Source organism: Protopterus annectens, chromosome 10.part0, assembly GCF_019279795.1.
Source record: "Protopterus annectens isolate FY-2018-M chromosome 10.part0, PAN1.0, whole genome shotgun sequence".
Classification (NCBI taxonomy): domain Eukaryota; kingdom Metazoa; phylum Chordata; order Ceratodontiformes; family Protopteridae; genus Protopterus; species Protopterus annectens.
In genome coordinates this window covers 1,527,745,606-1,527,770,202 of record NC_056744.1, presented here as the reverse complement: position 1 = coordinate 1,527,770,202, position 24,597 = coordinate 1,527,745,606, and the positions used below count along the sequence as shown (strand labels likewise).

Here is a 24,597-nt window from a genome sequence, read left to right as displayed (position 1 = left end):
TAGGGTGTGAATGACCTGAGATGCACTTCCCTGGACTCAATGAAAAGAGACCTGGTGGAGCTCTCAGATTATGTGGCCCAGGCAGGTATGACCGAAGCTCTAAAAGCGGTGGTGTCTCCATATTCATGCACACCTCCAGACTAGTAGCTCAGCATAACGTATTGAGATACTTCAAGTACAACTAACAGTGGGTATGATGGCGATTCAGGTCATAGTCTGCTATAGGTCCAAAACCATGTCCCTAGACTCTCACTCCACATTCCTAAGCACCCTGGAATCTGTCAAGGTTCAACCCAACACTCTCATTCTAGGAGACTTCAGCTACTCCTCCATCAACTGGGAAAACTAATCAAGCACCAATCCACTGGCCCAGTGCTTCCTGGAATACATCATTTCCAATGCCCTGGGCCAGCTCATTCTGACCCCCACTAGAGGAAGCAACATCCCTGACTTGGCTATTACTAACATGGGCAACCATTCCTCTACACCAATAGTCAATTCCTCCCTAGTTAGATCGACCACAAACTAATCACCATGGAAATCCACATCTCACCCCCCCCCGCAAAGGTAACCGCTGTGAAAAACTTCTCCAAAGCTGACTTTGGACTCCTAAAAACAGAGGTGGCTAAATTCTTGGCACCCATGTCAATGGAAAACAGTCACATGACTGCCAAATCATACACCAATGCACTGTATGAAGACGTACATAAATGATGGAACTAGCCATACCCAACAGAATCCAGACACTCTCCTCCAAAATAGGAAGCTAATCTGGTGGTCCCCTGCCATTAATAAACTCTACAACAGAATGAAGAAACTGTTGCAGAAAAAGGTGAAGTCCTAAGACTGGAAAAAACTCCCTTATCAGCCTCAACAAAAAGTTGAGATCCCTTATCAAATCCCCTAAACCCAGCTGTGAAGCAGAATTGTGGCAGACACTAAAAACAACCACAAAACCTTCTATAGTTATATCAAGAACCTCCACAGCAATACCCAGATTTTCTCTGAGTTACTGCACAATGGTACCTCCTATATTGAGCCAACAGATATTGCCAACATACTGGCCGACAGATTCAGTGCCAACTTTACCCCTCTCTCCCCCTGAAAAGGACCAAGCACAATAGCGGAAGATTTCTAGGCACCCAGCATTACAGTAGCACAGGCTAAAGTTGCATTGTCCAAGGTCAGGAATACAGCTTCCATGGGACCCGATAATATCCCTGGCTGTGTTCTACATGAACTACAAAGTGAACTGGCACCACACCTGTGTGCCCTGTTCACTCACAGCTTCACCTCAGGCTTTGTCCCTACCAAATAGCACACTGCTACTGTCATCTCTCTCCATAAAGGGGGAGCGACTACAGACCCTGGGAATTATCAGAAGAAGAAGCCTGACTAGTCTGATATGTAAAGCAATGGAGCACATCATCATGGACCTGATTAACAAAGATATAGGTAATCTCCAAACTCTAGACCCCACGCAGTTTGGCTTGGTGAAAGGGAGATCATGACTGCTCAACCTGGTTAACTTCTTTGAGTCAGTCACCAGGACTGTGGATGAAGGTGAGGTAGTGCATACAGCTTACCTCGATCTGGCCAAGGCCTTTGATACCATTTCTCACTCAGGAATTATTGATAAACTCACCCATCTAGGCATCAACCCCTATATCACTTGGTGGGTTGTAAACTGGCTCACATGTAGAATCCACAGTGTGAATGTAGTTGATTCCAAGTCAGACTGCTGACCAGTCATGAGTGGAGTCCCACAGGGATCGGTCCTGGGTCCTATCTTGTTTGGCATCTACTTCACAGATGTCCAGGCCAACACAAAGGGACTCTGGCTGACCAAGTTTGCAGACGACTGCAAGCTGGCAGCCATTATTAACTCCTCAAGTGATCCAGACCTCCTACAGAAAGGTCTCACTGAGACCAATGATTGGTGTCAAAACCATGGCCTTAAGCTTAATGCCAAAAAAGTGCGTCATCATCCCCTTTGGCAAAAACTCAATTCCCACTAATTACCACATCAATGGGAGCCCACTGAACACTGAAGGTTTTATTAGAAATCTGGGAAACAGGTTGACAGCAACCTCTCCTTTGACCACCACATTACCACTGTGGTCAGAAAGTCCTTCTACATGGCACAAATCATTGCCAAGAGTTTTGCATCCAGTAAGAAAGAGGTCATCATCTCTCTCTACTCTTCCCTCATTAGACCAGTCATCGAGTATAATGCCCCATTTAGTATGTACCTCACTAGACACCTGCAACAGCTGGAAAGGCCGCAGAAGTACCTCACGAAGAGGATCCTAGGCCTTAAACACATGTCCTACATGGACAGACTCCAGAAACCCCAGCTATTCTCTGTCTCATATCATCTACTTAGAGGTGATCTCTGCTTGACTTAAAAGCCATGTCTGACCCAGCCCTGCTAGAAATGCTACATCTAAAGAAATCCCAGTCCCTCCACACCACATGCTCTGGAGACCTCAACCTCAGTACCACAATCAGCAGAACATGCTGGAGGGACAAGTTCATAACCAAGAGACTGCCCATGCTCTGGAATAGACTTCTCATATATGTCAAGCAGAGCACCTCACTGGCCCTCTTTGAGACATTTTGATGAGTGGATAGGTAATAGAAATTTCACCCCGGGGATCACTCCAGTGGCTATGCTGGATAGAGGCACTAGGAACTAACGTTGGGCGGCATGATGCCAGGGCACTTCTATGGGCTAGGCTTGTAAAGGCTCCAGGGCCATTAGCTAATACGTACCTATAAACCTAAGATCAAAACTTTCCTTTCAATCCCTTTTTTTTATAATTCTAAACCAAAGGGTAAAAAGGGCACATAGACAAACCAGTCAGTAAAAACTAGAAGAAGAATCCAGCCAAGCTAGAGTTCTCACTGTGTGACATGTTAAACTTCCTGTACTGGAGGCCTATGGGATATATTATGTCATTAAGGGGTAATTTGAATATATCCCACAAGCCTCCATTGCAGAAGGTTGAAGGTGCCGCACAGTGGAAACTCTAGCCTGGCTGGATTTTTCTTCCAGTATTTTATAATTGTTAATATTCAAATGATTTTGTATGATATCTAAAGTAATGAAATTGAATGTCTGTTGGTTTGGTGCAGAAGGCTGAGGCCGTGATTTGATGACAAGCTTCATGATGTAGTCCTGAGTTTGATTCCTTCACTGCCCTTACAAGTTGGGTATTTGAGGAAATCTATTTACCAGACATCATTTACATTTTGTGCCTAATTATTTCACCTGGTTAATCAATGAATTAAAATAAGAATTACAAGATAATCTGACAGGATTGTAGTACACTTAGAAAGGTATCACTGGCTTAAAGCAAGAGACAACACCATAAAAATCAAGAGAGAACTCATGCCTTGAGTGTTGTCTTTTTCTCAAGGTTGTAATTCTAGAAGGGTGGCATAAATGATAAAGACCAGGCCTACACTTAAATGATAAAGACCAGGCCTACATTTTTGATGATAAGAACATATGGGTTTTGAAAGCCATGAAGAGTAAGTTTAGAAAAAAACATTAAAAAGATACTTTGTTTTAAAGCTATTCTAGTTTGAAGATAGAGGAGATTAATATTACTGGTGAAATATGAAAAGATAATTTTTAGCTCATACTAGAAATAGTGGGTACAAACCTAAAGCAAAATTTTATGATGCAGAGGACTTGCCCACCCCTTCTGGCACTGAATCAGGATGCCTGTCTGTGCCACCAGAAACAGGCACAGGTATGACATTTGGGTTGGGAATGTTTAGGAATTTGCAGACCAGCTTTCCTTCCTATCCTGTGGGAAGGATGCTGAGAAATGTTTTGCAGATGGCTGCCTGCTGAGGGAGGGAGACCTGAGATGGCGCATGGGATATTGTAGTACTGCGCTATTGCAGGTGTCTGAGGAGAGGCAAAGGTGGGAGTGCATGTGCTCATATGTTGGCATCCCAATGACTTTCTGAGAAAGGAATCGGAAAAGGTATGAGTGACAGTTTTTTTTTTTGGGGGGGGGGGGGTGATAGACTCTTACAAAGCATTTGGTCTCCTGAATTAATTTGCATGTGAACAGACAAGCCTACCCTAAGAGAATAAGTCTGATAACAGGCAGCACTGGGAAGAAGCAAAGGCTGCCCTGGGGGCATCAGTAATTAAAAGGGAGGGAGAGGACTCAGCTGGATATCAGTAAAGTAAAGCAGTGGGGAAAACCGTACTAAAAGAAAAAAATTACTGTCCCAAAAGATTTTGTGTTATGGGGAAAATTATTACATTCCTTGTGCAGAAATCAGTGCTAACAGTATAGTATTTTGAATGCTGTCATTGGAACTGCAGTAACATTTATTACTTCACAGACCTTGTATGGTTTTTATGGCTGCTTCTAATTTCAGTTTTACGCAGAACCACAGTAAGCCTGCCTGGGCATGGAAAGGTAGGAATGGGAGGTTAGATCTACACTTGCCTCAAATGTTAATCCTGTCTAGAGGTAAAAAAAAATCACTGATGAATTATGAGGACAATAGGCATATAGTAGTGTCAGTCGTGGAACCAACTGTCTACTCTTGCATCACATTTCCATTGCTTTTAGAAGGGCCTCAGCCACGGTAAATCATTAACAATGGAGCCAAGAGCTCAGTGTAGGAGAGGATTATGGGAAGCCGTGGTTAGACTGGGAAGAACTGATCTTGCTGACAGTTGCAAAGATGTTATTTGGGGTCAGTCTATATGAAGATTACATCTTCCAAGAAGCTATTTAAAAAAATGGAAGAAGAAAAACAAGTGTTCAGGAGTGGCTCTGTAGCAGTAGTAATTTTGCTGAAACTTTCTTTTAGTTCGTGCATGTGTGTGATCACCAGATGCTTCTCTGTGGTGATGATACAAGTGTAGAAAGGTATAAACGAATGCATAAATTCATTCTTGGGTATTAGCATTTTCTTGTTTCAAGACAAATGAATGTCTAATGTTCAAAAACACGTAGCTGAAATCAAGTGAGTATAAATTAGCCAGCGGCAAAAAGAAATGTCTCCTGTGATACTAGACTTTATTAATGGCCTTTAGTAATGAATTTAAATGGGTGGCCATGGTGGTGCAGCGGTTAGCATTGCCACCTCACAGCAAGAGGTTCTCTCGTTCAATCCTCGGCTGGGGTGCCTTCTGTAAGGAGTCTGCATGTCCTCCTCCTTGTGGTCGCGTGGGTTTCCTTCGGGTGCTCCGGTTTCCTCCAACATCCCAAAGACATGCTGTAGGTGGATTGGACACTCTAAATTGGCCCTGTGTGTGAGTATGTGTGTGTGTGTGTGTGTGTGTGTGTGTGCCTTCTGTGGAAGGTTGGGCACTGGACTGGCAACTTGATGCTGTAAAACTCCACTGCCAATCAGGAGCGGACAGGTGGTCCTCTGTGTCTACCCCTAACCAGGAAAAGCTGAAGAAAGAAGAAGAAGTAATGAATTTAAATATGTATGCTGAATCTTACACTTACACACACACACACACACATATTCCCCATAGAAAAAATGACACTTTTGTTGTGGGGATGAGATATCAACATGAAAACTTACCATACAGGTACAATTCAGAAGTCTGTGGTTACATCCTTAGTTGGCCAGTAACTCTTCTCTTTCTTTGTTAGCAAGGTGTTTTACTAGGCATGGTTTTAAAGACATAGTGAAAGTTTATTTTCTTTTTCTACCACAAGTTGACTGAGACTGGAACAGATCTTGCTTACTGTCAGTTGATCGGGATGGAGGTTGGAGTGGTCAGAGGCTTGTTGGGCGTTCCTGTGGTGGAGGTGGGGTACTGTGCCACCTATATGAAATGCAGTGGATACTAAGGCTCTAATGGCCGTAGTACTTATAGGAGAGTAAATGGAAAGGTGAAGACAGTGAAATTTCCTGAGCCATAGTGGGTGTTGACACATCACTGGTATGCCATTCCCTGATGTGGGGTTTGGCTTGGCTGATTCCCCTAGATACTGGTGAGCATATAGTATAAAAGGCCACATCCAAGACTGGCCAGACAGCTTTTCAAGTGAAGGATACTTAAGCGAGTTCCTAGTATGCTGTGATTATCTGAGAGACTATCTGGCAAGGCTGAAGGGGAATCATAAACAAAGTGGAACAAAATAAACTTACTATGTTCAAAAGTATGCAGAAGGCTCCTGCAGGTATCAGTTGTGAAGTCTGGAAGATGTCTCTCACGTTCCTTAATAATGAGAAAATACTATCATTCATTTACATAGCTTTGCTACACGTGTCACCAAATAAGATCTTTTGGTGTGTTGCTGTTTTACGTCATGGAATGTTGTTCTTTGTTCTTTACAAGGATTCATGTCTGTAACAATACAGTGCTGGACTGGTATTGTTCCAGGCTTTTACTGCACTGATAGGGCAATCTGTGCATCACTGTAATCAGGAGCAGCCTTAGATCAACTGGCACCCTAGCTAAAAGGGCTCTATGGCACCCCCAACCACACCACCTGGTGCCCCCATCCTGGTCTATATATACCCAATAAAGACTGAAAAAGCGCCACTGCTACAGTGGCGCCCTACACAGCCGCCTAGTTGGCCTATGCCTAAGGCCGACTATGACTGTAATAAGCACAGTTATCACTAATCTACACAATGTTCCTTCATCAGAAAAGTCTGAGAAAAGAAATGCATCTTTGGTTGCCTGTACTGTGACTAACTATGTTACATACACATATGCATACATGCATATATATGTGTGTGTGTGTGTGTGTGTGTGTAATTAAAAAAAAAAATATATATATATATATATAAAATATATACTGGTATATAAATGGGTGTGTGTATATATATATATATATATATATATATATATATATATATATATATATATATATATACATATATATGGCAGCTAGACCTGTTGAAATGAGCTGTAAGTCCCAAATTATTGTGGAAAGCTTGCAGATTGCAATTTGCCTTTTTGTTTATACATGTTACTTTCTTATTTGCAGTGGTGATGGACAGGTTGACAGATTAGATCCGACAGGAGTCCCCGTGGATTATGATGTTTGCAGATGACATTGTGATATGTAGTGAGAGTAGGGAGCAGGTTGAGGAGACCCTGGAGAGGTGGAGATTTGCTCTAGAGAGGAGAGGAATGAAGGTCAGCAGGACTAAGACAGAATATATGTGTGTGAATGAGAGTGAGGATAGCGGAATGGGAGTAGAGTTGGCAAAGGTGGATGAATTTAAATACTTGGGATCAACAGTTCAGAATAATGGCAAGTGTGGTAAAGAAGAGAGTACAGGCAGGGTGGAGTGGGTGGAGAAGAATGTCAGGAGTGATTTGTGACAGACAGTACCAGTAAGAGTGAAAGGGAAGGTCTACAAGAGGGTAGTGAGACCAGCTATGTTATATGGGTTGGAGATGGTGGCATTGACAAAAAGGCAGGCGTCAGAGCTGAATGTGGCAGAGCTAAAGATGTTAAGATTTGCACCAGGTGTGATGAAGGTGGATAGGATTAGGAATAAGTATATTAGAGGGTCAGCCTAGGTTGGACGGTTTGGAGACAAAGCCAGAGATGCGAGATTGTGTTGGTTTGGATATGTGCTGAGGAGGGATGCTGGGTATATTGGGAAGAGGATGCTAAGGATGAAGCTGTCAGGTAAGAGGAAAAGAGGAAGGCCTAAGATAAGGTTTATGGATGCAGTGAGAGAGGACATGAAGGTGGTTGGTGTGACAGAGCAAGATGCAGAGGACAGGAAGAAATGGAAGCAGATAATCCGCTATGGCGACCCCTAATGGGAACAGCCGAAAGGAAAAGAAGTTCTTACATGTTGCTCTGTATTGCTGTTTATGTACTGTAGCTCTTTAGATGTGCATAAACTGTGAATTATTTTCTAATTACTTTTTCTTTGTTCTTTCAGGAACCTGCTGTAAACAGTGAAAGGTCAGTATTACTGTAAAATGATAAAAAATGCAAGCGATCATGATACTCAGGTTGGAACAAGAGATAACAGGACAAGAAGTCTGAGACAGAGTTGTGGAGGGTAGTGGTGTCTTTATTATGTGCAAAACAAAATGCATAATAAAGATCTGTACCATAAAAAGTTTCTAAATACTATAATTCTTCAAAATGCCTTTGGAGAGATATTAAAAGATTTGCAATACAAATGTGGAAAAAAAAGAAGTCTGGTCTTTTTATGCTGAGATCTCAGCAGGTGAAAACCTGTTTCTCTTTTCAAGCCAAATGATTTTATATTCGGCCATGATGCCCATGTTTTGTTAAGTGATTTGCCATTTAAACAGTAAGTGTGGGTTACAGCTGGTTTTGTGTATTTTTCAGTTTTGAGCCTGCTCTTTCCATAGGACCATTAAGTAATTACTTTCCTAGGATTCCACAAGCCCTCATGAAAATCCCCTTAAAACCACAAACCAGTATGGCTGCCTGAAACTGAACAAGTCTGATTATTTATAGTAGAGTATTTTTATAAGCCAATCCACTGGTACAGTGGGGAGGTGCTGGCTGTCAGTAATCTGAGTTTCAGAATGTATCCAAACTTCTGAAAGTGTTGGGGGAGGTAAGGCATCTTCTCTGCCTGTTCTCCTGTTTTACTCTGTATTGTGCATATTGGGAATCCGGAAGTAGAAATGATTTCTGATGAATGTGGGGGGTTGATCTCTGATGATGGTGATGCCAACATTCATATCACATCTACTCACTGAGCATTGCTTTCCATTTTTAGTATGTACAGCACCCAGTTTATGGATATGTGTGGATAATTGATAAAGAGTCATTGGGGTGTCTGTGGGGGATGGGTTCAGAAGGAAGATTGTGAAAGTTGAGGAGATGCAATGTATGAATAGAGAGACTTGAGCATTAAAAATGTTTCCTGATCAAATCTTTGAGCCCTTACTCTTGTGCTTAAAGATAAAGACGTGACATATAGGCAATGCAGTGATGTGAACTGGAAAATGCTGGCTTCAGCTGGTTAGTCACCCTTAAAAAGCTGAGGTACAGATGCACATACAATGTCCCTGTATTTGGAATTTCTTTACTAAATAAAAAAATGGCAGCACTTTCAGGAATGTTATTCTATTATGGATCCTTAAAATTCCTTCATTACAGTGTAATGTGGCAAATAGTTTGCAAATATAGTATGCACAATCAAAATTAGGCTTGCAGTGGCTTTTGAAGTAACAGCCCAGATGGAGCGGAAAGATTATATTGGGCTAATAAATAGATGATAGGTGCAGGCTGAGTTTAAGTGAGATCCAAAGAGAGAAAAAGAAAAAAAAAGTTTTCTTTTGCAAATTTTTTTAAGAATAAGGTATATCAACTATCTCAAGTCCATCAGCTAAATTTATGACAATGTAGTGCAGGAATTCCTTTGATTATGATTTGCATATGTTTATGATGGGGCTTAATCCCTGCATACAGAGCTCAAATGACTAGTTCTCTATCCTTCCTTAAGTGTCAGTGTTTCTACAGATCTGTAATTGATGTAAGCTAACAAAATAAAATGCTGTAAAACAACTTACTTATTTTTCTTAAGATGATGTGATGTTAGATCTCATACACTAAATAAATGTAATCAAGTTAGAACATAAGTCAATCCTGTTACCTTTACAGATTACTGGTATTCTTCTTCTTCTTCTTTCGGCTTTTCCCGGTAAGGGGTCGCCACAGCAGATCACCCATCCGCTCATGATTGGCAGTGGAGTTTTGCAGTGTCGAGTTGCCAGCCCGGTGCCCAACCTTCCACATAAGGCACACACATGCATACACTCATGCCTAGGGCCAATTTAGAGTGTCCGATCCACCTACAGCATGTCTTTGGGATGTGGGAGGAAACCGGAGCACCCGGAGGAAACCCACGCGACCACAGGGAGGACATGCAGACTCTGCACAGAAGGCACCCCAGCCGAGGATCGAACTGGAGAACCTCTTGCTGTGAGGTGGCAACGCTAACCGTTGCACCACTACGGCCGCCCTATTCTGGTATTACTGGTATTACTAATTCAAAATCATCTAATCAGTAAGTGCTTATTTGATGGTTTGGTCCTAACTGCAGACCACTGCCAGCAGCTCTCTGTGAATCTCATTTAGGGCACTACAACTGGAAATTCCCTAATTCATTTAAAACCTTCCACACTTCTTGCAGTCACCAGGGCCAGGGCACAAACATTTGTCGAGAACTATAAATTTTTTTTACTGGTTGAACAATGTATAGCACAAATAATCTGAAATCAGATTAGCTGTGCTGCTTTTACTAGAATAGCATTATTGTGTAAAATCTTACCATAACAGTAGATTTTCTTCTCTTGACTGTTGCAGTATTTGTAACTTTAGGATCTCCTGCCAAGGATAGCCCAATGCCCGGCTAGTATACCAAAGCCTTTAAGTCTTGTATGCAACATATGTTACACACATGCTCCCCACACAGGACATAGGACAAAAAAATGATGTACTGATGCAGTTACCCAGAACTGAATTGCCCCAGTAGAGAATAGTCTCCTTAGAACAAAAAAGGAGGCTATGCACATCCAAGTGGAGGAAATGCAAAATGATAGGGGCTCCCTCTGCCAGGAGGGTAACCAAATCAAAACCCAAAAGAAAAAAAGGGGATGGAAGAAGGGACTGAATTCTAAAGACATCTACTGTTATGGTAAGACTTTACACAACTGTTATTTTTCCTTCTAGATCACTGTTGCAGTATTCTTCACTATGGGAAGAGTGTAAAAGCTCAAGAAAAGGGGATTTGGAAGAAGAAGGCTGGGAAGAGCCCTCAAAAAAAACCATTCAGGATGGCTCTAGCAAAACCTGCTTTGCTCTAGCAAAACCTTCTCTGGCTCTAGAAACTATGTCCAATTTATGTTTATAGGAATGGAATTAGTGTCCAGGCCCTTGAAGAAAGCACCAGAAGGGGCAGTATCCTTAGTGGAATGAGCTCTAACTGAAATAGAGAGACACTTGCCATAAACAGAATAACACAAGAATATGGGAAGGGAGTTGTGCTGCCTGATTTAAGAACAACTCATTAACAACCTTGGGCATAAAAGAATGATTAGTACAAAGAGACACCCTGTTGTGAAAAAATAAAAAAAAAGGAGGAATGGCCATAAGGGCCTGAAGCTCAGAAACCCTCTCAGCAGAGGTAAGAGCAACCAGCAAAATGGTCTTCCAGGTGCAGTGTTGCAGAGAACCTGAAACTGCAGGCTCAAAAGGAGCCTGAGTCAGTTTTTACAAAACAAAGTTAAGGTCCTAGGAGGAGGAGGAATAGGCTTCCTTGGGGCCTAAGATGCAAAATACCTTTAATAAATTGTTTATCCTCAAAATGAGAAGCCAAAGGAGGATTGAAGGGTAGACAAACAGAAATAGCAGACAAATGGTCCTTCTCAGAAGAATAGGCCAATCCAGAGTGGAGCAATTCACACAAAGAGGAGAGAACCAGAGGGACCCCCCCCCCCACCTCCAGAGAAAAAAGGTCCGGACTATGAGCATGGCATCAGGCAGGAAATTTCCATTTGGACATGTAAGACTTTCTGATTGCGGGTTTCCTTGCCTCATGTAAAACCCTGAGCACATCCTCAGAAAAGAAGTGCCTAAAAGGGATCAGAACCCTATCACCCACAAGTGTCAGTTGAAGAGTGGACACATGGGGATGGATGAGCGACTCCTTGTCCTGCATGAGGAGGTCCTCCCAGTGAGGTAATTTGTGGTGATTCCCACTGGCCAATTGCATTAAGAGGGGAAAACAGTGCTACCTTGGCTAAAAGGGAGTCACAAGCAAGATTTTGGGGAGTCCAGCTGAATTGTGTGCAGGACTCTTGAAAGTAGAGGAAGAAGAGGGGCAACATAAAGAAACATCCCCTTCCAAGGAAATGAAAGGGCGTCCATCTTCCACCCCAGATGGCATGGCAGTCTGGAACAGAACAGAGGGAGCTGCCTTTTCAGAGGGGAGGCAAAAAGCTCTACCTGAGGAATAGCTCATAGATGGACTTTGTCCAGAAATATGGATCATAATGGAACTCATAAATAAAGACATTGGGGACCTACAGACACTGGATCCTACCCAATTTGGCTTTGTCAAGGGCAGATCCTGCCTCTTGAACTCGGTCGACTTTTTCGAAACAGTCACTAAGGCCATTGATGAGGGTAAGGCAGTTCACACAGCCTACCTTGACCTAGCAAAAGCGTTTGACACAGTACCCCACTCGGGCATCATAGAAAAGCTCACCAGCTTAGATGTAAACCCATATGTCACAAGATGGGTTGCAAACTGGCTGAAGGACAGAACACACAGGGTTAGAGTTGCTGGTGCCATGTCAGACTCTAAGCCGGTCACGAGCGGTGTCCCACAGGGATCAGTCCTGGGCCCCCTCTTGTTCGCCATTTATTTTTCTGAAGTGCAGGCAAACATAGGGGGATTGTGGCTGACAAAATTTGCAGATGACTGCAAACTGGGCACCATAATTGACACTCCATCAGACACAGACATCCTCCAGAGAGGTCTCATAGAAATGGGTAACTGGTGCCAGAGCCATGGCCTTAAGCTAAATGCCAAAAAATGTATAGTCATACCCTTTGGGAAAAACAAGGTAACCCCTAATTACCACATAGGTGGTACTATCAGGGACCTGGGGACCCAAGTTGACAGTAACCTCTCTTTTGACACTCACATTGCCAAAGTGGTTAGGAAGACCTTCTACATTGCCCACCTGATCATGAAGGGATTCACATCCAGATCAGGAGAGGTCATTGTACCCCTGTACTCTTCACTTATCAGACCAATGATTGAGTACAACGCCCCATTCGGAATGTACCTTACCCGACACCTGCAGCAGTTGGAAAGACCCCAAAAGTTCCTCACCAAAAGGATAAAGGGGCTCAAACATATGTCATACGCTGCCCGACTGAAGAAACTCCAGCTCTATTCAGTCGCATACCATCTGCTCAGAAGTGATCTGTGCCTGACATACAAGGCCATGTCCAACCCGAAATTAATGGACATGCTCCACCTCAAAAAATCCAAATCCACCAGAGCCACGAGAGCAAGAGACTTAAACCTCAACACGGATATAAATAGGATGTGCTGAAGGGACAGATTCATCACCCAGAGACTCCCTACACTATGGAACAGAATCCCAGTCCATGTGAGGCAGAGCCCCTCACTGACTCTGTTCAAGAGAAATCTTGACGAGTGGATGGGAGATCGTAGGTTTACCCAGGGAATCATCTCTGTGTCACTGCTGGACAGAGGCACAGCAAACTAATGGGTATAGTATTCTCATCCTAAGGGGTGGTGAAAGCCACACACACTCTGGCTAGGCTTATAAATGCCCTAGGGCAGATAGCCTAGTATGAACCTATGAACCTATGTCTCTGTGAAGCATCCATTCATGAGCCTGTGTTTTGGACCTGCTCAAAGAGCCTGCCACTAGATTGTGCTCTGAAGGAATGTACCCTGCCTGAAGAGTTAGCTGATAACTGATGGCCAGATCTCAGGCCTGAAGAGCCACGCTGCAGAAAAGGTAAGAATTTGTGCTGCCTGCTTCTTGACATACCACATCACTGTGGTGTTGTCTGTTTAAATCTTTAGGGGACCTGGAGAGAGCATGGGGTAAAAAACCCAAAGGGCCAGAATCAGAGCTGTCATCTCTTTGATATTAATATGGTCTGACTTTTGATAGGGTCTACAGACCCTGAATTTTCAGGTGACCACAGGAAGGCCCCCACCCCATGTCTGAGGCATTGGTGAATAGTTCTTAACAATGAACTAGAAGCTAAAAGGGCAGGCCTGAGTTGAGTGCAATATTTGCAAACAACTATTCAGACTCTACCTTGAGACAAGGAAGAAGAGGTACACTGAAATCCAGAAGGTGGCAATGCCGCAGCCAGACTGACTTTTTAGGTACCATTGAAGCTTCTGCATATGCAGTTTGGCAAGAGGAAGGATTGGAATAGAAGAAGCCATGAACCCCAGGACCTGAAGAAACTCTATCTGGCTGGAATTGCAGTCAGAGGAAGAAGAGACTGACAGAAGGCTGTCAATTACAAAACTTTTGGACGTGGAAGAGAAGCTAACATTGGTACTGTCTGAATCCTCCAGCTGAGAAGCACACGATCCTGTGGAGTCGGAGTAGACTTTTGGAAACTGATAATGGACCCCAGACTTGAAGGAAAGACATGGTAAACTCCCAAGCCTGTAAGAGGCAACTGGGAGAAGGAGCATGAATCAACAGGTCATCCAAATAAGGAAAAATCTGAATGCCTTGGTGCCTGCAGAAGGCAGTAACAAGAGCTGGTCAATTTATAAATACTCTTAGGGCAGTAGAGAGGCCAAAGGGCAAAGCAGAGAACTGAAAATGAGAGGGAGAAACAGAGAAATGCAAAAACGTCTTGAAAAGAGGGTGAATAGGAATATTAACCTAAGTATCCTTCAGATCCAATGAGACCAGAAAAGCCTGCAGCAGTAAGAGTGGAAACGGGTTTGAAGATAAAGCATACAAAAGGAAGGAACCTTGAGAAAAGTGTTGAGTAAGTTGAGATCCAGAATGGGTTTGATGGGTTTGATGAGGAACCAGAAACAGTATGAAGTAAAATCTCATTCCTTCTTGAGAAGGAGGGAGAGGTTGAGTAGTTCCCTGGTCAACCAAGAACCCAAGAACCTCTGAGAAATGAAGAAGCTGTTCCTGAGGAGGTTAAGGAATCCCTGAAAAAAAGAGGGAGAGACTTCCTCACTATGAAGTAACCCTGACAGATGATAGACAGAACCCAAGAATCTGATGAGGGACTAGGGAAGCTGGACAAAAGTTGAGGGAGGGGCAAAATGTCAAAAGAAGCAGGCTTGTCAGATATAGGAGGGCTCTGGGCCCCGACAGCCTTAGAAGACTTGGAAGGAGGAGCTTGACTACTGCTCTTTCTGCTTTTAGAGGCTTAATGAGGCTGCTTACAAACAAAAGCAGACCTACTAGGATAGTTCCTCTGAAACGTAAGGACAGAGGACAAAAACAATATGTTAAGATCTTGTAAAGCTTTATCTTTTTCCTGAAGAGACTGGAACATATCAGCAGCTGCAGTCCTAAAAAGATTTGTATTGCCCAAAAGAGCATCCAGCAATTTGGCCTTAATGTCTTCAGGTAAACACTGCAGATGAAGCCAAGAGTAATGATTTAAGACAGACCCAAAGGCAGCAGCCCTGGAAGAGTCATCTGCAGCATCATAGCTGCACTTGATACAGTGGTGAGCCATCTGTGAGGTGGAGCCTAAAATAGATAGAGCATAAGACTTGCCTTCAGAATCAGGAAGTTCTGAAATAACCTGACTAGCCTGGGAAAATGACCAAAGCATACTTGGTCATGAGTGTCTGGTACCTGATAGCCCTAAAAACCAAGGTAGAGGCAGTATAAATCTTATCAATTCTCTCCATGTCCCTACTATCCTTACTCAAAGGTCAAAGCTTAGTCAAGGGTCAAAGCTTAGAAGACTTGTCTGAGGAGACTGACACCACAGCAGAATCAGTAGAAGGACATTTAAAAAGGAATTGACAGCCCTCAGGGAACTTTATAGAACCAGTCAGGTAGGTTTCTTAGGAGCAGGTGTCTGTGAGTCAGGAGTCTTAGAAACAGCTATGAAAGTGTCTAACAAAGCAGCTATCACAGGAGGAATTGTTGAAGGTTTAGTAGTGTCCACCTGAAGCAATTCATAATACCTCTTCTGGGTATCAGATACTTGAGAAGAGTCGCACTTAAAATATTCCATCATTTTGGCTACTGTGTCCCTAAAAGACAACTCCTCAAAAGGAGACTCAGGATTAATGGACTCCTCTTCATCAGATCCATAAGGTAAAGGAGACAGTATCTGAGAAGAAAAAGTCAAGGACCTGTTATCATGTTCCCTAGGTATTTTCGAACGACTTGAAATCCAAAGGAAGTACAAACAGATACCCATTGGGGAGGCTTCAGAGCCATTAAGGCATTAAACAAGTCTTAAGTAAACTCCTGCCATTCCCTTTGATGGTCTTTAGGATGTAAAGAAAAAAGTTTAGTCTTATGTTTTTTCTTGGTAGGGATATCAGCCCTAACAAACACTGGGGGTTCCAAGCCCTGACAGGATTCAGTAAGGGTACCCAAAAACCTCTTCCCTAACCAAAATCTGTGGAGTCCCACTAGGGACCTTCAAGACAATCAACCTTGCTTCCTGTTTACATCTGTAGCAGACACCTACAAAACCTCCAAGGACATGTGAAAAGAAGGATCCATGGCAGCCTCCGATGGGGTCATGGCAGAGGAATCTGAAGCTGGCACTGGGTGGCCTAAGAGCCATCACCCGCTTGCAGACGGATGTCTAGTGGAGACTGGGCAGCCAAAGAATCTGGCTGAGATTTCTTGGTCATCTTCTTAACTAACAGAAGAACCACAGGAGGTAATTGATTCTGCTTTGGTAACCTGGGAAAACTGTTTAAACCTCTGGTTCTTAAGATAAATTGCCAGGGAAGACAACAAGCTTCTGAAAGTCTTAGACACAAGCACTTTGCAAATACTCCAGGAGGTATGGTCGTGGGAAGCACACAAACAAAAAAGGCATTGCTCATAATGATCTTTATGGGGAATGTGCCTTCTTCACTGACATTTACCCAGTTTGGATGACATGAACTCCATGTAACAAAAGGAAAACAAAACCATAAGTAAAAAAGAAAAGGAACCCTAATGGGGCACTTATCTGATGGCTAGGTATTTAGCACAGCAAAGGGCTTTCAGACTAGTAAGTGATCATGGCATTCAGACTGGCAGCAAAGAAGTTCAGGGTATCTGCATCAGTACATCACTTTTATGGCCTATGTCCCATGTGGGGAGCATACGTGTGATGTACGTCACATACAGAGTCTAAAGGCTTTGGTATACTGGCTGTGCATTGGGCTATCCTTGGCAGGAGATCCTAAGGTTACAAATACTTAAACAGTGATATAGAAGACATTGTCAACCTGGGGCTTTTCTATTTTCTTCATTGTGTGGTAAACTCCTATTTGATCAAACAACAGGTGAAATGGGGATACTTCGGGGTATGGAGGATGTATATGCCCTGCTACCCACACACCCCCATTAGTGAGTAGGCATTTGATAAAGAAAGTTCTAAGTACATTTTCAGCATGACTGTTTGGCAGAATTCCTTCACTCAGCATTATACTGTAGTTCTTGTAGAGCAGAATGCTTACGTATGAGAATAACATGGGCACGATACTTCACATCTAAATGTCAGTACTTGCAGGCTGACCAGTAAACATTATGGTACCATTGCTGGCTTATATCCTGCATAAAAAGAAGGATGGAATATAGTACATGTCTTAACTACTTTTCTCTTTTCTCAAAACAGTGAGTCACCAAGGCCTACAGAACAAGTATCACCACAAAATGTTACAGAAGTTCCAGCGATGTCGAAATCGGAGTACATTCGATCAAGTATGTTGCATCATTAAATGCAATTTTACAGTGTGTGTGTGTGTGTGTGTGTGTGTGTGTGTGTGTGTGTGTGTGTGTGTGTGTGTGTGCGTGCACGCGTGTGTGTGTGTCAGGAGAGCAAAAGGGGTAACAAAAGAGAGTCATACGGAACAAAGGATGATTTGTTACTAAATAAAGCCATAAAAGAGAGGTGTAAAAAGGGAAATGATTTATGTATGGCATGGATAGATTACAAAAAAAAATAGCATCCTACGTTCATGGACATGGATAAAGGAATGCTTTCAGATGTGCAAGATATTCCTTACATTGATCAATACAGTCACTAAGAAGCAGTGATGAACCACTTTGCAGTTGAGCCATGACAAAGGGCAAATTATTTTCCCAGGGATATAAATTCAAAAGGGGGATATTCTAGGGTGATTCTTTGTCACCACTATTGTTTTGTCTTGCCCTTAATCCCTTAAGCTGTTTACTTAATAGATCAGACTGTGGTTAAAATTTGGCTCCCAGAAGTTAATATTGTTTAAAAGACTTCTCATCTACTTTTCTTGTGGATTACTTAAAAAGTGTACAGTTCAACAGATGAGTTTAAAGCTCAACTACAGATGGTTAAAACTTTCTCGGATAATAAAAGAATGGCATTTGATCCTGATAAATGTAAAAAGTAACATAGAAACCATCAAACCTGGTTCAGGAATGTGATCTAAAAAGAACTTGAGCAGAAGGGAGTGTATAAATATTTGGGAATTGATGAAGGGTCAACAATAAAACATAACAAATGACAACAATGCTCATTAAGGAAGAAGACTAACTCTAATATTGAAAACTACCCTGACATCTAGGAATAAAGTCCTAGCTATAAATTTATTTGCTCTTTATGTTCTAAGTTACAATTTAAGGTTGATTAACTGGCCCCAGGATCAGTTGGACATGAAAAAAAATGCTTCTTGCTTATTAAATGATATATAAATATTGGTATATACCAAGACTGTATATTGGTTGCTGTGAAGGAGATATAGGCATTCTCAAAATTAACTACATGTATAGATGCAATCATTGGACTATTTATTTATTTATTGACATTTGTTTACTGGGAAAGTCCACTGAGCCAGGTAGCCCATTTTCAGTGGAGGCCTGGGGAGAAAATCTCCAGAGAACCTACATTGAGTACAAAACAATACAATACAAGCTCCAGGGAACATGCATAGAATAAAACAAAACGAAATCATATTTTACATAAGAAGAAATATCTTTAAAAAAAGGAATAGTGAGTAAAATTACAGAAAATACATACTTGTAAAAACAATAGAGAAAAAATTTCATATTATAAAGTATAATTCAGTAAAGACATCTAATACGTCATACAAAACATAATACTGTGGTGTTTGGCAGTGGGGAGTAACACGCTGTTATACCTGAAAGTAAAAGGAGTATATCAGTTGAAACTTTATTTGATCAAAAAGTGGAAACAAGGAAGTAAGGGTTAGTGTGAAGGCACAGAGGTAGAGGTTGATAAAGGCCTAGAGGAAGGGAATGAGAAGTGGGGCAGCCAGAGAAGGAGGTGTGTGGGCTTTGGTAAAGGTTGGAGGACAGTCATGCAGTGCAGGAGAAGGAAGTCTGGTAAAGTAGAGAGAGAGTGGGAAATGGTGATAGAAAGGAATGGGGAGAAAGAAGAGAAAGGTAGTTTGGTAAGGTAAAGGGATAGTGGAGACTAGTGAGAGAAGAATGAGAGAAAAAGTTAAAAGATGAGAGGAGGGGATGTAGATGAAGAGTTCATTTGGGAGTTTAAAAAGAAAAAGCTAAAATTGTGAGAAAGTGAGCTGGAAAAGATTTAGGTAATGGCTGAGGAGGGAAATGAGCATTTACAAATCTACATGGAAGAGAAGTGACTGTGCAATGCACTTTTGAAAATAGAAGGTATTGGTTGAAGGCATAAAGATGCTGGACGTTTATTCCAAATTTTGGAAATTGTCCAAGAATATAAGAATTGACCTGTAGGTAGTTTGGGTTTGTGTACTTGAAGAAAGTATTGGGTGCTCAGAGCGTAGGGGATGAGCAGGAGTATACAGGGTGAAGAGTGAGCTGAGTGCTGGACAGTCCTGAGGTTTATATATAAGTTTTTATAAGAGAGTGTGAGCTGGAGGAGGAGAAGGTAATGGGGAAGTTCAAGCCACTGTAGTTGCTTTAGGGCAGTACAGTGATAAGTAGAGTGGTGACTATTTGTAGCAAATTTAGCAATCTTATTATAGTATGTTTCTAATTTTGTAATCAAGGAAGACTGCAGATTCATTAGTAAGGGAGTGCCATAAGTTAGTGATGGTAGAAGGTATGATGAGGCTAATATTTGTTTAGAAGGGAGGGAGAGGAATTTGTTATGTCTATATAGTAGCCCCAGTTTTTTGTGGGTTTTATTAATGCTATTTTGAATGTGATAATCAAATTTAAGATGTTCATATATAATTACCCCTAACAGCTTAGAATGCGTAACTGACTCAATTTTAGTAGAGTTAAGGGAGAGAATCTCAAAGTCAGCTATATTAAGTGGTAAGTTTCTCTTGGGAATGAAGATGATATGTTTGTTCTTTTTAGGATTTGAAGAGAGGTGATTATTGTGTAGCCAGGTTTCTACAGTGGTAAATGCAGCTTGGATAATTTGCTTTAGAGTGTTTGAGTTGTGGGCAGAGCAAACAATTGTGGAGGCTTCTGCATACTGGACTAGGGAGACCTGCTGAATGGCTTGGTGGAGATTAATAAAAATGTTGACCAGAAGAGGGCCTAAAATTGAACCTTGGGGAATACTAGTAGGGTTATGAATGTAAGGGGAAATTGAGTTCTGCCATTTAACAGCATGATCTCTATTAGAGAGAGAACTTTTGAACCAGTTAAGAGATTAAGTAGATAGGCCAATACTAGAGATTTGGGAGAGAAGGACAGAGTGGGAGATAGTATCAAATGCTTTAGATAAGTCCAAGAAAAAGGGCTAATACAATGTTACCGGAGTCTCATGGTTTGTTCACAATGTCTAAGAATGAGATTAATGCAGCGGCTGTACTATGTCCAGGATGGAAACCGTGCTGAGTAGGGGAGAGAAGATTATATTTTAGAAGGTAGTCTAAAAGTTGTTTTTGAACACACTCTTCTAGAATTTTTGAGATGGGAGTGAGTAAAGCAATGGGTCGGAAGTTGAAGATATTGGCTGAGGGGCCACTTTTATGAAGTGGTATTATGGCTTTTTAACAGAGGCCAGGGACATAAGATTCCTTTATGGACCTGTTAAACAGAATGCTAATGGGGAAGCCCACTCAGTCCGTTGCAAGTTTGAGGAATTTGGCAGGGATATTATCAGTGGAGTTGGAGCAGGGCTTTAGTTTTTTTAGAAGTAATTTTTGATCTCAAAAATGGGTATAGAAGAGAGTGTAAAGAGTGGCGTAGAAGTCTGATGTATTCCATTTGGAGAGAGAGTGCCAGTGGATGTAGAGGGTGATGAGTAGAAGATGGTGAAGTAGTGTTAGTGTTAGGGAGAGGATGGGAAAAGGTAGAGGTAATATTGGCAATTGTGTCAATGAAGTAAAAATTAAAGATGCTTGCAATTTGTTGTTGTGGTGGTTTATCAGGGTGTGGGCATGGGTTAGGTTTAGTGCCAGGGTTAAGAAGGTTGTTGATAGAGGACCTGAAAACTTTAGGATTGATATTTCTACTAATTTGCTGGTTCCTGAAGTAGTGCTGCTTGTCTGTAGAGATAATTTTTTAGATAGGTTACGGAGTTGTCTATAATCTATAAGGAATAAGATCAAATGTATTTTTAGATTTAAGCCAAGCTTTCCATGCCTTGTCCCTGTTGTTCATAGTTTGTTTGGTAGCTTTAGTTAGCCAAGGGGCATTACTAGCTTTTGGTTCTTTTAGTTCTTGAAGGGGCTAGACTATCTCTAAGATTTTCTGAAAAGAACTATTAAAGTTAAGAATATTACAGTAATGCTTTTTAGGATTCTGTTGAAGGTGTTGGGGTCAAATTTAGAAAGGTTTTGGACTAGTTTAATGTTATTTTTTTTGTGATGGCTGAACAAACTCGGATAGTGTAAGGGTGAGATGGTCACTAATAGAGTTGGATATAGTGCCAGATTGTATATTTAGAAGGATCTGAGACTAGAATCCAGTCTAGGGTGGATCCTACATTAGCTTTGTTGTTGTACCTAGTAGCGGTAGTAATACGTTAGGTGAAGTGAATTAGGTTTATGCTGTCAGAAGACGTGATGGAAGAGATAGAAGACCAGTCAATATTCATGTCCCCAAGGATAATATTTTTATTTTTTTATAGTAAAGGAAAGCCAAGATAACATGCTATCTAGAATTGGAATGTTATTTCCAGGAGGAATATATAGGACTATGATACATAGCCTTTTTGAGTGGTTAGTTTGAAGAAAAGAGATCAATATCTCAGCACATTGGAATTGAGGGATCTGGTCTTTATATGGAGTAATACTGAAGGAGTTGGGATAGATGAGGGCCACACCACCTCCTTTTGTCAATCCGCTCTAATAATGCTAAAGTTAGGTGGAAAAAGTTCTGAATCTTGTATGGGGGATTTAACCATGTTTCTGTGGCTGCTAGGATGTTTTTATTTTGGGAAAGCCATGCATGCAATTCTGAAGCTTTGTTGCAGATGCTTTGGAAATTGAGAGTAGTTATGTGAAGTGATTTAGGGCATTTAGAGAAGTTAAAGTTTGTTTCGCTGTTAGATTTGTTAGGTACTGGATTGGGTGGATTTCTCCTGAACAGGTGAAAATGGAAAGGATATGAAAAGAATGATGAATGTGGTTAGACAGTTTAGAGATAATGTAATGAAGGGAATGAAAGAGGGAATTATGAGAATAAAGTGAGGTATAGTTTGAATAGAAAAGGTGTATCATGGCAGACAGAATGAGACATGGGTGATAAAGGCTAGGGCTAATGTCGGAGTAGGTATTAAGTGGAGTGCATGGCTATCAGGAGGAAGAGTGTGATTTAGGAGGCAGAGTAAGAGGGTGTAGGTCCCTGGTATGACTAGGGTTAAAAGAGTAAGGAAAAAGGGTTACGGCAGAAAGTTTGATATCTAATGGGAGGCACTTGTAATGTAACTGAGAACAGGAAGTGAACTAATATGAAAGTAAGAGACGGGAAGAGGCAGTAGGACAGAATTGGATAAGTGTGAGGGGAGTGGTTAGAGACAGTAGGAAGGGGAATGGTTAAGTTAAGAGAAGGGGTCAGTTAGTATAGATTGGCTGAGTGTGGAGGAGGAGTGATTGGAGACAGATGGGGATTGGATGAGTAAAGGGAAGGAAGTGGTTAGAAGAGAATAAATCTGATAGGGGTGGGTTGGAATAGGGGTAGGGTAGGATTGAGTGAGCCCGACTGTAGCGAAGGGCGAATGGCGAAAGCAGGTCCTTTCCCTGTTCAGCCTCGAAGAAAGCCAGGGTTGAATTTGTGAAAACCCACTCAATTATCCACTTTTAAGTTGAAGGGAAATAATATATCACACTGCTTCATTTGGCACAGGAGTATATTCCAGAGGTGAGAAAGGCACCGTGCAATGAACCTATCTCTCACCATGTTTTATTAATTTACTAATGAAAATTTAGATATCTCTTTCTGGTATTTGTGGGTGGAAATGCAAGAGATCCAGGGCAACTGGGTCCCTAATGGTACAGAAGGAAAGATTTAGATCTTCCCTAGGAAGCCTATAAGATACTGAAAAAAGAGAAGGTGCGTTTTGTCTGTTCTGGCAGTTTAGGGTTTTTAAGCTAGTGATCTTCTTTAGTTAGAAAACCCTGTAGTCTTTCTAGCTGTTTAATATGTCTATAGTGGTCCATCACAAAAGGGACTATTACACTTAGTAGAATTTTTCAAGATTTTGTCATTCCTGATGTGAGGGTCTTTTAACTGTCTGCATTCTTTGAGGAGTTTTATTCTTTTTTGTAGAATTCAGTTACAATGGTGAACCACCGTTTTGTTTTTAAATTTCCCATTACTTGTAGATCTGGTTGTGACTGATAGGATCATAGCAGATTGCTATGCTATTGACCCAGAGGTCATTTTAAGCCTAGCCATTTCAACCCAATTTAATACTGTAGAGGTACTATTCAATACCCAAGATTGCATTTAGTGATGACTGCCCATGTCCAGGAGGGTGTAGGTGCTATCCCCAGTAAGAATTGTGCCCCATCCACTCATCCAGGTTCCTCTTGAACAGTGTCATAGAGGTGCTCTGTTTTACATGAATTGGTAGCCTGCTCCAAAGATGTGGCAGTCACTGGGAGATAAATCTGTCCCTCCAGCATGTCCTATTTAAGTCACAGGCCATATTTGAGTCCCTGATACAGGTAGTCCTAGACCCATTTGATTTATGGATATGCAGTAAGTTCATAAGGTTTGGGTCTTGGGTTGCTCTCTAGGCCAGGCATAAGTCTCCCCTAAGAAGTATATACCATATGGAGTATAGTGACAGGGATTTTAGTTGGTCCTTGTAAGACGCATACTGCGGGATGTTGATCTTCTTTGTTAGAAACCTCTGAGGTCTCTAATTGCTTTAGGTGCTTAATATGGTACATACCGATTGGGGCATTATACTCAATTATGGGCCAGATAAGTGCTAAGTATAGGGGGGGGGTTATAACTTCTTTTGCAATCGAGGTGATGCCTTTACCAATTAAGTAAGCTACGTGGAAAGCTTTCCTTACAGTGGTAGACATGTGTTGATTGAAGTTACGGTCATGGTCAACCTGTGATCCCAGGTCCCTCACCACTTCATGGATACTTAAGATATTGTTATTGATTTGATAGTGTGAAGGGACATTGCTTGTGCTAAAGGGAATGATGATGCATTTCTTTGCATTCAATATGAGACCATGACTAATACACCAGTTGTTAGTCTGTGTGAGACCATCCTGGAGTATACTGATATCATTTGGGGATTCAATGATTGCACCTAGTTTGCAGTGGTCTACAAACTTGGACAGCCACAACCATTTAGTTTTGATCTGAACTTCTGAGAAGTTTATACCAAACAGTAGGGGATCCAGCACTGACCCCTGTGACACCCCGCTGGTAACAGATCTGCTAGATGATGTGGAGTCGTCCACTTTGATAGTGTGTGTCTGGTTTGTGAGTCCGTCAGC

The 24,597-nt window shown here is 41.8% G+C and overlaps 1 protein-coding gene across 2 annotated transcripts in view; it reads left to right on the top strand.

Moving 5' to 3' along the window:
• The window catches only part of LOC122813710 (tripartite motif-containing protein 72-like), a 218,826-nt gene that overhangs the window by 137,571 nt on the left and 56,658 nt on the right, over positions 1-24,597 (top strand). For both annotated transcript variants that reach the window (XM_044086174.1, XM_044086173.1), the window contains exons 3-4: positions 7,912-7,934; positions 17,361-17,446. In XM_044086174.1, the coding sequence (XP_043942109.1) occupies positions 7,912-7,934; positions 17,361-17,446 (109 nt within the window). The remainder of the gene's footprint in view (positions 1-7,911; positions 7,935-17,360; positions 17,447-24,597) is intronic.